The sequence below is a fragment of the Magallana gigas genome, chromosome 2, assembly GCF_963853765.1.
Source record: "Magallana gigas chromosome 2, xbMagGiga1.1, whole genome shotgun sequence".
Taxonomy (NCBI): domain Eukaryota; kingdom Metazoa; phylum Mollusca; class Bivalvia; order Ostreida; family Ostreidae; genus Magallana; species Magallana gigas.
In genome coordinates, this window is record NC_088854.1 from 10,590,169 (window position 1) to 10,606,495 (window position 16,327).

General features: G+C 33.7%; 3 protein-coding genes across 6 annotated transcripts; 2 read left to right on the forward strand and 1 right to left on the reverse strand.

Annotated features, from left to right (window-relative positions):
• Nucleotides 1–11: 11 nt before the first annotated feature.
• On the forward strand, nt 12–6,084 carry LOC105327755 (syntaxin-binding protein 4). 2 transcript variants are annotated; one of them, XM_066074972.1, is made up of 14 exons: nt 12–136; nt 1,100–1,180; nt 1,597–1,655; nt 1,921–2,016; nt 2,768–2,837; nt 3,028–3,102; nt 3,307–3,383; nt 3,708–3,826; nt 4,204–4,348; nt 4,530–4,720; nt 4,980–5,076; nt 5,459–5,586; nt 5,734–5,820; nt 5,947–6,084. In XM_066074972.1, exons 2-14 carry the CDS (start codon nt 1,119–1,121, stop codon nt 6,055–6,057), a joined length of 1,317 nt encoding a protein of 438 aa, XP_065931044.1. In that variant the 5' UTR covers nt 12–136; nt 1,100–1,118; the 3' UTR covers nt 6,058–6,084. The 2 variants fall into 2 exon arrangements, with proteins under 2 accessions (XP_065931044.1, XP_065931043.1); XM_066074971.1 differs by having other exon boundaries at nt 4,527–4,720; nt 5,947–6,083.
• A 10-nt stretch (nt 6,085–6,094) lies between these two features.
• LOC136272706 (syntaxin-binding protein 4-like) lies at nt 6,095–11,288 on the forward strand. The gene is made up of 6 exons (XM_066074973.1): nt 6,095–6,252; nt 7,384–7,506; nt 7,595–7,641; nt 8,076–8,206; nt 8,386–8,443; nt 8,661–11,288. The coding sequence occupies exons 1-6, from the start codon at nt 6,130–6,132 to the stop codon at nt 8,764–8,766; spliced, it is 588 nt and encodes a 195-aa protein (XP_065931045.1). The 5' UTR covers nt 6,095–6,129; the 3' UTR covers nt 8,767–11,288.
• Nucleotides 11,289–11,607: 319 nt separating this feature from the next.
• Nucleotides 11,608–16,049, reverse strand: LOC105327754 (dentin matrix acidic phosphoprotein 1). Of its 3 annotated transcripts, none has more exons than XM_011428377.4 (9): nt 15,903–16,049; nt 14,801–15,620; nt 14,544–14,637; nt 14,197–14,338; nt 13,702–13,779; nt 13,200–13,336; nt 12,508–12,554; nt 12,304–12,421; nt 11,608–12,078 (listed from the first exon to the last, which is right to left on the reverse strand). In XM_011428377.4, exons 2-9 carry the CDS (start codon nt 15,580–15,582, stop codon nt 11,941–11,943), a joined length of 1,536 nt encoding a protein of 511 aa, XP_011426679.3. In that variant the 5' UTR covers nt 15,583–15,620; nt 15,903–16,049; the 3' UTR covers nt 11,608–11,940. The 3 variants fall into 3 exon arrangements, with proteins under 3 accessions (XP_011426679.3, XP_065931041.1, XP_065931042.1); XM_066074969.1 differs by having other exon boundaries at nt 14,197–14,334; nt 14,540–14,637; XM_066074970.1 differs by lacking the exons at nt 12,304–12,421; nt 12,508–12,554.
• Nucleotides 16,050–16,327: the final 278 nt, after the last annotated feature.

Here is a 16,327-nt window from a genome sequence, read left to right on the forward strand (position 1 = left end):
TTTTCAGTGCATGCGTGAAACTGGTTTCCGTTTCCGGTTGTTTTGTGGATAAGAAAATTTTATAAACACAAATGAACTACAGCAGTTAGAAGAAAATTGAAAACAATGTTTTGTGTTTAAATGAAATTTTAACGAGGTAAATATTGTGTGTTAAATTGACAAACTTACACGGAATTGCTTAAATGTAAGATAATATTTTTAAACATGTTTATCTTGTAGGACTTATATTTTGGTAAATAATATACTATAAATTTTAACATGGTCATTAATGTAACAGGCAAAAGTATACGAACTGTCAATGTAGTGTTATATTTTGCTAATGACTGTAATCTGCATAGGTGCGTCGATTTACCCAAATGGGGCCAATCCAATTCCCATATATGGCCAGAAATTAGTCCTGACTTTTACCCCACTCCAGGCTACTCTCAGGTCACAGCAAGAATTCGTCCCATATACTTGCAATGTAGCAGCCACAAAGCGGAATTGCTTCGCGTCGATTTTAAGTCTGTTAAAAATAATCTGCAGGGAAAAAACACATTTTTATACACTACAAACCTTTTTGAGCATGCATATGTATACTCTCTTCTCATTATAACGCTGGTTCCGTTGTATCGTGGTATGTTACAAAAAATAGGATTCCCATTTTTTTCCGCGATTTTCCACAAGGTGTTCATGCACAAACTTCAGGATGAGTGCAAAGAAGGTTGTCAAATTATATCGGCAAATAAAACTTTTCTCACAAATAAAAATTTTTCCGCAGATAAAGCATGTTCAAAAGTCCACAATGTATCTGATGAAATTAACTGAGACAATTTAAAACACGAAATTTGTTTATTATCTAGACTACAGGGTTGTCTCTAAAAATTGAAGTAGAAGGAGGAAAGGAAAAAGTAGCAGGGGGTCTGGGGGTCTTGCTTATAGCTACATTGTGTTTGAAATGCAATTATAGTCGGGTAATTAAGGTATTATAGGCGGGGAAATTCCCCGCCTCCCGGGTCTTAGAGACAACCCTGAGACTAAGTTAAACCCTGTTAAGTTATACATAGTTTTAAAACAATTCACCTGACTTGGTATGAATCACTTTTTTATTTTATTTCAGAATGATCTAGGTTTTTTCAATGTCGTCTACAGTGGTTTTAACTCAAATTGAGCATCAGGCTGATTGCCTTGATGATAATGAGTAAGTTTTCCAATAATTTATTATTTCAGAAAAAAAAGTGAAAGTGACATCTAACTTTAATGGAAATATTAATAACCTTATAGTTTGATTTATCTCAATAAACAAGCAAAAAACAAAACAAAACAGTTTCAGAACTCAGAATTATTGTGTTGTTGCACAACACAAATTGATGCAGATTTAAGAAAAAATTGCTATGTGTAATTCTATAATGTTGATTTATGTTACAAATATTAAAAATCACTGTAAACTGTACAACGCAACATTGATAGGAAGTTGATATTTTGGGAAATTATTAAGAAATCTTTGAGGAAAGCTAATTAATTGCTTGTATTTTCCAACTGAGTAAAGTTCTCTGGCAGAGGTTATTATATCACATTGGAGATTCAATCATTAATGATTACTTTTCTTATTTTTAGGTCTGAAGAATACAGAGAAGCAGATTTAATTGTCTTTGATAGCTGCTCTAAAGGAATAGGTATAATTTAGTAAACAAATATATACAGGTATTAGATTTTAGCAAACGATATGAAAACCTACAATTTTAATAACCTTTGTTCCTAATACACATACCCCAAAAATGTGAGAATCATCCAGTACATTTATTTTAAATGTTATCAAAATTCAACTTAGTTATGAATTCTTGTTTTCAAACACTCTTCAAATATTAGGACAGGAGTTCTCTTACATGCAATACAAACTTGCAGATTATGTTTTGACATATTTTCTTTCTTTTTTTTCAGGCATTAAAATTTGTGGTGGGTGTAGTCGGGATGGTAGAGAGGTTAATGGTATTTTCATCAAGAGAATTTTACCTGGAGGACTTGCAGATCAAGATGGTAACTTTTTTTCAATTCCAAATGTCAAATCAAGTTTTGGTTTACTGTAGATATTATGTTTATTTGTCTGTTTGAGCAATCCATTTCATTGTCACCTTCAACATTTAAGGAATAGTTATTTTGTAGATATGAATTGCCCAGTCTTAATTTGAGTACAGTACATGTTTTGATAGTTAGGCATCGTAGGGGAAATAGAGCCAAAACATCTTTCGCACAAATTTTACCAGTTTTATCAGTTTATTATATAAAAAGAAGAAAAAGGGAAAAAAAAATTCCTATGATGTAATAGACTTGTTCTAAAATATAAGGATGGGAATCCAAACCCCACCCCCACAATACCACCACATTAAAGAATTATTATTGAATTGTCAAAGTTTTTTGACTTAGTTTTCTTGTCAAGAGGAACATGGTTGAGAACCATCTACAATTATTAACATAAAACCATCACCAAGATATGGAAATGGGATCCCCCTCATACCAACCCCAGAAGGTTTTGTGAAATAGGCCATTGGAATGATTTTGTATCGATACATATTTTTTATCTGGATGTTACATTTTGTCTCCATTTAATATTTTCTTGTGTTTTTAATCTGTTATTATAATGATACAGATAAGAAACCTAAAAAAACAAATGACTTGAATATGTATTATTACTCACGATTTACCGGTAAGTATAGTCACTGCCAGAGTTTACTAGGATTTCAATTTCAAGAAACATTGACTGATTTATTATATACATATTGTTTATCAGGAAGACTGCAGCAAGGAGATGAAATCTTATCTGTCAATAGTGAAAGTTTCCAAGGAATTACAAATGACAGGTGCAATATTTGATTTTGTTCATTGATCATAGATGAATATCAGAGGTGTAAATGGGTTTACATGTAAGCAAAAACAATAAAATTACTTACATAGATATTATCTAAGCTTATCTACAAGCTTATATGAGGAATACACATATAAGGCTACATGAACTTTTAATAATGTTTTTAAAAATATTTTGTCTTACAGAGCAGTAGCAATTTTACGGCAAGCTTCTGCATCTAACCATGTGGAAATGGCCGTAGCCCGAGATGACCAGTCAAAGTATGTGTGCCAATGACTCCGGTCAAATTCAATGAGTGCTTTTTCTATCCTTATATGTTAATTATATGGAGGTTAAAGGGTTAATATACAGATGCATTTATATTTTGTGCATATAATACAAGCTTTGATATTTTACGTGGATAGAATTATGAATACTAGATGAAAATGTGTATTGTATTTTATTCAAACTTATTTTTCCTGCAGATCTGAATTTTTGGAAATTCTAGAGAAGCAAAATGGTCTTAGTTTCCCCTGCACTCCAGTTCCAATGGAGACCCAAGGTAACAACATTGGAAAATCTGAAAATTTCATTTGATTAATTTTAAAAAAAATTATTTATCATTTTAATTCATGATGTTACTCCTCATGATAGTTTTTATTTTTGAAAGAAAGAAATTTCTAAGAATATCAATGCATGAAGCATGAATTTAAGAAATAAAGAGTTTCTGTGAATATCGTAATGCATGTGTATAGGAAGGATAGGGATATCACTATGTATGTTTGTGGAAACAAAAGAAAGAAATACAATATATCATAGAACATGCTTTTAGGAAAGAAAAAAAAAACTTTTATAAGAGTATCATAATACCGGTACATGTTTTTAGGAAAGAAAGAAATTTCGAAGAATGTCATGATGAATGGTACATCAGAGCATGACCGAAGTTCCTGTAGTTCTCCGCGCTATCTAATGGAAAGCAGTCCTCAACACTCACCGAGAGAAGAGGTCAGTTATCGGGTTTGAGGTTCCCTCTTTGTTCATCTTCTATCATCTATTATTATTTTCATTCAGATCCATTTTTCAAGGTTGCAGATAACCATGTTTTTTCTGTCCTTTTGTGTTTGAACTGTAAATTTGATCTTTACCAATATACCCATGTGGCAAAATGAGGATTGAAATGAATTAAACTATTTAATTGGGAACCATGGATCCATTGCTCCAGGATTTGAAATTTTCTTGGAGATTTCAAACACTATCTGCATCTGCCAAGCTTTTTTTACAGAAACTGTTACTATCAAATACCTCAGTACATTGCCGTTGGAGTTAAGGTCAGAATTACAAGAATATGAAGAATTACAAGATCAATTCACTCTCTCTCTTAGATTTTACATTTCCACCAGAACAACCAGGACCACATTGTGCCAGATAGCTTCTCTTCCACGCGGGAACAACACCAGCCTCTCCACCATTTTGTTCCTAACAGCAGACACATGATTCCCAGCATGGCTTCTACACCTCATAACAACGGTAAACTGCTAAGATTTTCTTCCCTAGCTCTGCAGTGTTTAATTTCTAAACCATCCTAAACACTGCCCATACTACATAGTTGATTTATTTTTAATGTAGACATTCACTTTAAAAAGTGAAGCTTGTAATACTTAATTAACAGTACCTAATTAAATTTAAATCTGATGTATTTTAATAGCAGGAAAGATGAGCAGCAACATATCATCTTTATATTCTGTGGATCCATCACCTGTTCATGGAAGCATGACATCAACCTCTGACCCCTTCACATCTGTGACATCTAATGAATCGTCCAGGCACAGACACATGTCAAAATCACGGAAATTGTCTCTAGACCCCACTGTGAGACTCAAGATTGAAAAATTACAAGTGGTATGTAGATGATTAAAGTCCTGGGTTAAGTTGTGATTGTAATCAAAACATAAAAATAATGTTTTCTTTTTTCATTCCATTTACAAATTTTATAAATAAGAAATTTTTTAAGGGAGGAGGGGGATTAAAGGGGTTTGATTAGATAAGGATATAGATTTGTTTGGATCTGTTTAACATAATATTATTTGTTCAAAGAATATTTTCAGACCCTCTGTTGTTGTATTATGGACATTGCTTTGATTATGTTCTTTTTTGCCAGGCTCTGCGATATCTTGGCCTGGAGCCAACTGAGGAACAGGAAGTGTGCCTGAAGGATCAGCTGACAGTGGACTCTGCCGGAACTGTCAATTACGGAGGTTTGTCAATTAGATTACTTAGCTGAATTATTAATATACAGTCAAACTTTGTTATCTTGAACTAGATGGGACTGTTTAAAAACATTGAGATATCCAAGTATTCAAGATAACAGGGTAAAAAATAGGTGGTTTGGACATAAATAACTCCGACATATCCATTGTATTCGAGATATAAGTGTTTGAGATATCGAAGTTCAACTGTATATTGTTGGTAAAAAGAAATTTGGTTTCAGAGGCTCCATCCAATTCTTTGTTTTCCAATTCATCAATGTTAATGACATTTTGCTTTAATATTTTAAGCTACATGAATTTGTACTTGCACTATATACATGTAGTTGACAAGTGTCTTTGTGGACTTGAAAATTTACATCATTTATTTCAGATTTCGTGGCTGTAGTTCGAGATGTGTTTAAAGAAGAGCTACAAAGGAAGAAAATAGATCCTCGTGCCATGTTGTTTGCAGCCAATGATATTACAGATTTTGTGGAGCCACCATCTTTTAAACACTCTGTAAAAATATTTAATACATGTATATGTTTATTTAATCCATTTTAAAATATCCATACAATGTACTTCGCTGTGGAAATTTAACATCTGACATTTAACTTGATTTTTTTCAATTGATAATAACAAAATGATTTTGTGTCTTGCCTGAAGGTCAGCCACTTCCATAGTTCTGGTGATGAGTACAGTGAGATTCGACAGGACAGGGACAGGTTACAGCTAGAAGTTCAGAGATTGAGGGTAAGCAGGAGTTGTAATCTAGAGTACCTAGCTCAGTGGTCATTGACTAATATTATTTTTTCATATTGATATCATATAATCACCTGGTTAAATCTATAGATTTTCATAACCATTGATCTATTGCAGTTGAAACTTCAAGAAAGTGAATTTGCCAGATGTAGAGCAGAAGGGGAGCTTAACAATATAAGACTGGCAAGTGTTAAAATTTTTGTTGAAATTCTTAATTTGAAAAGTTAATTTCATGTATACCTAACCTGGAAATCAACTTTTTGACTATGCATATTTATTCTGCAGAAAGCTGAGAGTGCAATGAAAAAGGTGGAGATTGCAGAGCGAGCCCAAAGAGAAGCTAGTAATGTGGAGAAGGACTATGAAGAGGTGGTGCAACTTCTGGAGGCTGAGGTGGTCAAGTTAAAAGATGACCGCAAAATAGTAAGTACTGTAAACTAAGAGAAGACAGCAAAACAGTTAGTACTGTAAACTGAAAGGAGACATCAAAACAGTGCTGTAAATTGAAAGAAGACAGCAAAATAGTAAGTACTGTAAACTGAAAGAAGACAGCAAAACAGTTAGTACTGTAAACTAAAGAGGACCCCATTCCAGTAAGTACTGTTATGCTGCAAAACAGTAAGTTCTGTAAAATAAAAAAGGACCATAAACATTAATTACTGAACTGTGTCCGCAAAAAAGTATTGCTTTAAACTGAAAGAGGACAGCAGAAAGGTAATAACTGTAAATGAAAAAGGACCACAATACAGAAGTACTAAAAATTTAAAGTGGACCACAAGACAGAAAGTATTATAAAATTAAAGAGGACTGCAAATTATTAGAAACTGAAACTGAAAGCAGACTACAAAACAAAAAGTACTGTAAACTAAAAGAGGACTCTAAATCAGTAGGAATTTTAACACTAAAAGACTGCATAACAGTAAGTACTGTAAACCGAAAGACGACTGTCAAAAGGTAATTACTGAAAATGGAATGTGGACAGCAAAACACAAAATACTTTGAAATGAAAGTGGACTGCAAATCATTTAGCACTGTAAACAAGAAGAGGACTGCAAAACAGTAAGCACTGAAAACTAAAAGGGGACCACAAAACAGTAAATACTGTAATTTACATGAGGACCACAAAACAGTAAGTACTGTAAACTAAAAGAGAACCACAAAACAGTAAGCGCTGTAAACTAAAAGAGGACCACAAAACAGTAAGCACTGTAAACTAAAAGAGAACCACAAAACAGTAAGTACTGTAATTCAAATGAGGACCACAAAACAGTAAGCACTGTAAACTAAAAGAGGACCGCAAAACTATAAGCGCTGTAAACTAAAAGAGGACCACAAAACAGTAAGTACTTAAACTGAAAAGAGCAAAACGGTGAGTAATGTAAACTGAAAAAGGGCCAATATAACTGTAAACTGAAACAGTAGAGAACCCAACAAAACTGAAAGAATACACTAACTGTTTATGTCCTATAAATAATGTGGGATTTCATTTTTTTTCCAGACAGAGAAAAAATGTAATTTTGTTGCATAATTGAAACTTTGTTTTTCTATTAATAGAATGTTCCAAGTAATGCAGAGACTCAACAACAAATGGCAGTATTTTCCTGTCAATTGAAAAAATTAGAAGCAGAAAAGAAGACTTATGAAGTAGCAACTGAAAAATTGTTACAGTTTGCAGAGGTACAACAGTTTCGTCACTTTCTTTGACCAAGTATCTACATTGTATCTTCGAATTAGTAAATTGGTACGTTTTCTTTTCATTCTTCAGAATGTACATGAAGCCATGGTGTCACAAGGGAACAATTTAGGGGCAACGTAAGTTTTTTTTAGAATATTCATGTACAAGCACACATTCATTGTACAATCTAAAATATTTACATTTGCAAATATGTTTCCTTATATGAACCTATAGAATAGCGAAAACTTTCAATTCTTTATGAACTTTTTCATAACGTCACAATGATCATAGCACGCACTTATCGCTTGTCTTTTGATAGAAAAGCATTCAGAAAACAAACTTACTTTATTTTTCGATCTTTGGAATATTTCATTTGAAAAGTTGTAAAATATCATACCGGTATAGTTGTACTTATTTTGTAATGAAATAGAAAATTATGCATTTGTAAGGTTTATTTCTTAATTTCATAATTTTCAGTATTTGGTTAGGTCATTGTCGTATACTTGGTAAGGTACCGTATCTTAAATTGATGATCAGTGACACTCATTTGTGATCCCACATTTTAATACAGGAAAGGAGACCCAGCTAGAGGGAATCGTCCACCAGCGTACCTGGGCAGACACAAACAAACCAACCCTAAAACCATCGCAGCCAAGGCTAAGGAAGTTGTGACTGCTGTTAGGGCCATCATTGAGAAAGATCGTAAGTTGTCATCTTTTAGATAGAAATGGTGTTTGAACATAGATCAAAGGCAAAGTTTGTTTATGTTAGATTTACTTACGATAAATGAATTTCCTGGTATTATTCTGTAAAAATAGATGGATGATTTTTTAGAATTTTTTTGAATGGTGTTTATTCATATTTTTTCATATACAATGTAGCTCTACCATATGGATGGGAAGAGGCATATACAGCAGATGGCTTGAGATATTACATAAAGTAAGTCGCCAAGACATACATTTTTACTGTATGTATAAAGATGTGCTGGTTTAACTTAAAGTTTTCAAAAGAATGGTACATAAAAGTAACGTACACCATGACTTCTTCCTTTATTGAAGTTAAAGTTGCTGCAAATTGTAAATTATTTTTAGCTTTTTTACAACATAATATCCCATAAATAAAAGATTTAACTTGAAATTTCTTCCAAATTTTGCAGCCATGTTACAAAAACTACTACCTGGTCACATCCCAAAACAGGCGTCCAGCACATGATGTCTTCTCTCGAGCCCAAGTCAGCGGCTCCCAGGAAACTCTCAGCCTAACTGTGCCATTATGTTCTTACCTAATGAGTCTCCACAAATCAAGGAACATAGAAGCCTTGGCTTGTTTTACTTTTAATCATATCTGTCTGATGACATTATTTCTGTGTCAACTTGAACAAACATATTTACATATATTTATGGGGTATGTAGCCTCCTTTAAACTATGCAATAGTGTATTGTGCACCTCGGTGAGTTGGTTGCTTTATTTTTGATAATGATAACAATGTTTTTGTACAATGGACATTTCTACTCTAATTTTCTGCAAGTCTTCCATTTTTTTTTCTATTGTGTGTAGGGCATATACATTTATTATGATGGTCCAAAGATCTGGAAAAATGACTTTTGTAACATCAGTCAATGATGTTTATGATCCCTGTTTTTCAACTTCTATTTGTTCAATTTACAAGTTTGTAAATGTTGAAAATATTTTAGTGGAGACAGCTAAATTGACTTCAACTGCTAATAGTCATTAGAAACATAGTTAAATTTCAAGAATCTCCATATCAAATAATGCATAATTACAGATACAGAAGATGTATAATGGATCCATTTTTTTAACTACAGAACATATACATCTATTTTGGGGTATTTTTCTGGTTAAAAATGACCAAATTAGATTTTTTAATGCATATATTTTTATATATCCCATGTCCCAACAACTTTTAAAAGCACTTTCAAAGAATAACAATGATTGGTTGTGGAATGTTGTAAACATATTGAAATGTTGCAGCTTTTAATGTAGATGTGAAATCATTTTTACTTCTTTTGGTTTTTTTTTTACCATTGTCCGAGTCAGAAATTCTTAGTCTGTTAAGGATCTGATAGATTTTAGAGTTGTGATACGAAGTCTAGTCATAAACAGGTTGTACCTCAATTTTTCTGACAGATTAAACTATATCTGCCCCAACTGATTTGCCTGCTACAATGCTGATTCATCAGTGAAAATGTATTTGTGGAAATAGTTATGCAAAAATATGTTGTTCTTTTTTTAATAAGTATTTTTGGAAGTGATTGTTCCTTGGAATTTATGCATTTGAAATGAGATATAAAGGACTTTTCCTTATTTGGATGTTAAAGTGTAAAAGTCAAATTTAATCATGAAATGGTTGGACTGGTACATTTAACTGCTAGCAATTTTGTAAATTTATATTAACTTTTCTTCCTGTTTCCATAAATTTGGATTATGCAAAACTGATTGCAAACTGCAAATTAAAAACAAGAATGCAGCATCCTTTCAATATGTGAATTAATATGTGGACTTTGAATCGGAGTTTATACTTTAGTTTAAACAAATTAGAAGTTAGATAGTAAATTATGGTAGTATATTAACAATCTTGTGTACTCTAAATTACAACAAATCTACCGATACTTGTGATATTCCTAAGTAGTTAGTTTACATACTATGCCTATTTTATAATGATCTTATCCTGTCTCTGAGATTTTCCTCCGTCCCACTGGATTCAATTTTCAAAATTGAAAAAGAATAAATGCTTATCACATATTTAAAGTGGTTGCCTTTATTTATTTTGTATAATGGTATTGCTTTTAGGATTTGAGGGCAGAAAATTGCGAAGCTGCAAATCTGTAACTCAAGGGCTCATCAGTTAGGCCAGTAATTTAAAGGTTGCTGGTTCAAGCCCAGCTGTGGTCACTTCATGTTGTATCACTTGTGTGTCGTGTCCTTGAAAAAGAAACTTTACCTGCATTGTCTTGGTCCACTTAGCTGAAATTGGGCACAGGCTTACTCTGAGGGTTAACCTGCAATGGACTGGTGTAATGACTCCCACCTGCTTAGCCTTAGCACCATAAACACCAAGATAAAGCACAGGTCCTTTGCGCCTTCATGCTTGGATAAGTATTTAATTTTAGAGCAGTTACAAATTTTTATGAAGAAATTTTTACAGTAATAAGAAAGGATAATTGTTTCAAAATTAGTGGAGTTTTTATGCACTATAAATTGCAAGGTTTTTGTATGTAAGAACTGATCGAAGGCCGCCTTTGACTTGTCAACCTAATTTTTTCCCGTATCTACTTATATACAGATATGCAGGCCAATGTCAGAAGAACAAAGTAGAGCAGGAAAAAATGTCGAAAGGTTTTATATTTTCAAATGAGATATAATCTGCATGCACACATTTTCAAGATCCAGAGTTGTTCAAGTTCTGATTAAAAATGATCTGTGTAACTTATTAAAAAAAAACTAGACATCTTGAGAAGGTGACCTTATCATATGACCCTGCTTTCAGAAGGACATTAGGATCAAAAGCATATAAGAGATCTTTGCTTTGATCTCTGATTCTTTTACTTTTTAGTTCAAGGTCATTGCACATCCTTCATCCAACAGCACTTTATTTTGTAATATACTGCAATAATGAAAGGGGGGGGGGTAGTAGGGTCAAGACAAGGATTTTAAACAAGGGCCTACTATGACCTTGACATAGATACATAATGCAAGGTCAATGCAACTCTCCTACCTATAGATAATCTTTTGGTAAAGAATCAGCAAGAATTTATGACAAAAATCTGGATTTTAAAAATATCTCTTATGATGTCTACCTTTTACCTAGAAATGCATTAGGTTCAAGGTCACTATAACCCTATATTAAAAGTGCATTGTATGAAGAATGAACCAGATAGGGCGAAGGGGAGAGAATATGTTAATACAATAATTTTTGTAACCTTGAACTTATATATGTTATGGTCAGGATAAGGATTTTACACACAAGTATGATATGACATTAACCTTAGACATAAACAATTGTTCAAGGTCACTGCAATCTTTTAACCAACACAAGGTTCCCCCCACCTTCATTGTGATGAGCTAAAAATATAAGACCAACCATTTTGACTCATTATCTATTGATATCACTTTCAAATCATCGATTCTAAACAATGTATTTTGGCAAAGTCTTTATCACATCATTTCATATTTTCTATAAACCACAACTTTTCCACTGTAAAGTGATGATCTTAAAATGGGTTCCATCTTTCACAGTCTATCTCATTTGCTATCTGATATAAATGTACACACCTGTCATTTCTGCCAATACATTATTTACAGGTATATAATAAATACAGAGCATTCTCTTGAAGTTGCAACTTGTCTTCTTGTTGAAAATCTGTTCTGCTGGGCTAGCAGGGATGATTAACATAGAACATTTCGCTATGAGACCATCAAGTAGCAGACAGTCTGTTGTTACAGATTGATTTAGACAAGTTAAGTCCCTTGAATAACTGGTCCTCAATATTTTCTGGATCGTCAGTTGGCCTAGGTAGGGAGCGGGCAATGTCTGCTATCAAGTTGATTGAATCCTACAAAATTGATCATAACAAAATTACAAAGGTACATGAGCAGAAAAAGGCTCCCATCAGATACTTTCTTATGAAACTTAATTCACATTGTGGCTGCAACATGGCTCTCAGGGATTGACAAAAATAAATTAAAGTTTGGTAAGAGATTTTTTCAGAATTCTTCTCATATGTCCCAACTAAGAGTCACTAGGTGATCACTATTTTGCTTTTCAAATCAGAACTTACCATTTTGACTAGATGTTTATGATAAGCATCCTCCATCTCCCTTTGTCTAACTTCTCGTGTTTTTAATCGAATGAAGTTCCTCTCAGCAGCTGCAGCATCCAAGGAAGATTGATGGGCCCTAAAATTGAATTTATAAAACTCATTATCACTGGTACTCCCAGTCAATTATATCATGATAGGAATTATAAGTTTACTAATTAATACCTGCATTCTCTGCACTTCTTAGGATCATGGATTTCTGTATTAGCTGCCTGTGAAATACAGAAAGAAAATGTCTACCGTACATTTATACTGAACATGTTAATGATCATTAAATATTTGTTTTTGTGCCCCCTCCTCCCACCTCTTTTTCTTAATTATCAAAATAATCAGCATGAAATCTTTAACAAATGTCAGAAACCCACAGTTAGTCTCGTTTGCACAACTGGCAATGGGATTCCAATGATGCTCTTTCACTTTAATAGAGACCTTCTTTACACAATCCTTGGGTACGGGTACTTTAATGTACTAAGAGCGAGATATACTATTTGGTGCAAAATAGAATAGAATTAAGATCTAAAGAGAACCTAGTATACTAGTATTATTTTTTGCTATAAAATCAAGCATTTATATTTTGTATACTTGTACATCATCTACTTTAGCAAGCAAAGATGATCATTTTTCATCAGTACTTTGTTGTCAATCCAAATTTACACATTTAAAAATGTCACATATGCTGTGTTGAAAATGATGACGATAAACTCAATATGTACACATATATATGCTATAAAGTTTACTGAAAGTCAAAAAACTATTTTTCATTTATCTAAGAGGGTCCTTGAGATTCAAGCATTCTCTTTTTTACTTCAATGCCGAGTAATTAGGAAATTCCAAGCCAACTGAAATAAGCTTCTAACCTTTTCCATATCCTGTATGAAGTTATGAAGCCTGAGTTTGTCCAGTATACAGGGATGGACTCCATAGTCTGAGATACTCCAAGTTTTCTTACTCTCCCACTGGTTAACATTCTCTGGGGAAGGCGTGTCTTGGTCTCCTGCAAAATAAGACAGCACACTTACAGTAAAACACAGAGCAAAGTGCCAGGTACAAGATATTTTGATTTGTTATAATTGTAATTTGGTATATCTGAAAAGTTTATAACTCATTTATCAGATTAGGAAAAATAAATAGACTTCGCTTTAACTGTGAATTCTTTAAAAGCAAGTTTGCTCCAACCATGTTTTACTGTTCTATGTTTTTCAAAAAATAGTACATATCATGTGCCAGAAATTTACACTGATAAGATTTGGAATTAAATTATAAGTGGGGGTGTTCACTGGGATAACAAATATTAATTACACTAACAATTCAATTGAAGTTCTTTTTACATAAAAAAAAAATACTGAGAAAAATATATACCTGTGTAGAGTTTCTTTTTCAGTACCTTCATCTTTTTGTGGATATATTTTCTGGCATGTTTGTCTAGTTCTTCATACTCTGTTTTTAAAAAAGTTATTACAATCAATATAGTATTGGTATTCAACAACAGAATATACTGTAGAAAACAACAACAGAAGACATACAAAAATTTTGCAAGGAGTGGCGAAAGAAAATTAGTAGCTGCTGTAGTGAATGGAAACCTAAATCAGAGACAGAGCACAGACAGTTTTGCTGTAAATAGATTCAAGAGGGTGAAAACAGTATGTATAAGTAAAAATATATGAACCGGTAGGAAGGATAGGAGATAATGCAGTTGTACAATCAAAGACACAGGTGAATTAAATTGGTACCAAGAATAAAAAGAAAGAAATCAAGAAAATCTAATAAACAAAGAAGGTGAATATGTGCATTAGAGCCATAGACGAAGGAGTCATCAGAAATAATGGTGCAAAAAAGACAGTTAACTACATGTACCTGGTCCCTCCAACTCTTTGTCAATCAGCACAGATATATCAGTCTCTCTCATTGGCTGTTGTTTTATGTGGGTAATCATGGTAGCCACAAAGTTCTCCTCCGCCTCCTGGCTGATTTTCTTGATCTCTGCTTCTTTCCGTATCTACAAATTATTGCAGTAAATTGTCATTTGCGCAAAGGTATCATTGGCACACTTTCCTCTTAGTGAAAACAAACACTGGCAATTTGTTAATCTGACTTTCTCTGCTTAGCCTGATCTTTAATATGTGCAGTACTGTTATATCTTTGAAATATTAATGGAAAAGAGTGCAACAAATTATTTACCGTAACATTTTTTTACAAGTTACCTTTTCTGAGTCCTCTAGACTGTCTGTGGGGAGGAACGTGTCAGTGTAGTCTGTTTTCAAAGAGCTACTTTTCTCAAAATCTGTACTGTATTCCCTAAAACATATACCAACACTTTTATATTGACCTTTTTCACTGTTCAACTTGCAAGAGTCTAAGCTTAAAAGAGCAAGTAAATTATCTAAGCCATTCTAAATTTGTCAATACCAGGTAACTATGCAAGAGATTTGTTTGTGTTTCTTTAATTGAGATACGATACCTGTCCAGTTCTGACTCTTCTTCGAATGTGAGTGTATAGGATTCTGGTGTTGGAGAAGCCGAGGCAACACTCTCCTCCAACGATCTAAATGTACTGGACTCAGTCAATGATTCCTCCGTAAATGTAGAGTAATGGCTGTCATCTGATTCATCTGTCTCTGCCTGGAAAGATCTACTATCCCTCTTGGAAGAGAAAAGTTGGCCACTAGAGTTCTCTGTGGAATGGAAAGTGTCTGAATAATCATATTTTGTCTGTTCTTGGTCACTCTTTGATGATACGACTGGTGATTTCTCATCCTCCAGATTAGATTGGTCACTTTCAAACGTGTTGGAATACAATGACTGACTAGATTTTGTCTCCGACAGGGAAGGAATTCTCTCTGTCACTGTAACAAACTTCTCGCTTTCGTTCTCTGATATGCAAGTCTCAATTTCTGTCGTAGCTCTCTCTGTGTGGGACTTGCCATTCCTCTCCGTGAAAGGCATTTCCGTAACTGATCGCCCTGTAAAAGGAATTTCCGTTTCTATTGTTTCTGTCACATCATTTTCTTTGAAGCTAATCATGGTTTTTCTTGGGGTCTTTTTCCTTTGATAACCCACACTTGGAATCCCAGATTCACTTACAAAAGTGTCTGAATACTGCACTCCCTGTGAGCCCCCATCACTGGACTCGGAGTATAGCGAGGAGGAGGCAGGTGTTCTCGGACTTCTGCTAATGCTCCCAAAAACTGGCAGAGCACTCTTTACAGGCTTTGATGGTATTTTTGGGTGAGATAGATACATGGTTGATGGTTTCACTAATACAGTGGTTCCTTGTAAATCTGAAAGATTAGAGTGATCTAGATAGGATTACCAGGTACTTGAATGCAGAAAGGTGAGTTCAAGAAAGGTCAACTTTTACCAGTGTTTACAGTGTATCACAAATAAATAAATATTTGAATTTCCTAGTCACGCAACCACAAATGAACTGTATTCTCTTTTGAGAAGTGGACAGGCATAGCCTACATCCACTATCTTTCAATGTGCTTTGATAGACAATTTAAAACAAACGCATTGCACCCTGTTGTTGTGTCTGCCTAAATATACCCAAATAACGCACGTACCTGTCCCCAACCAGCGACGAAGCCCATACTTTCCATTTCGTTGTTATGACGCACCTGCGCCACAGTAATAAAATAACTCGGTCATTGAATAATTCGAAATAACATGACCCCGGCGTTCAGCGCGTCGGCGCCAGCCGTACTCCTAAAATATCTTATCTATAATTATTTGCCAAAATTGATATACAATAAAATTGTGCAATATATAACTTTGTGAATATCTCTACTGTCTATCCGTCTGACACGAAATGCCATAAGTGGCATAACGCATCCACTTTTCATATTGAAATTAAATTTCGAAGGACCCCCCTACCACTCTTTAAGAGAAAATAACAAAAATATTGTATTAAAAAAAAAATGAACCATGAATTAAGTTTTTTTAAAGTTTTTTTGTTTTTGTAGGGTTTGATTTTTTTCTCTCCCCCCCC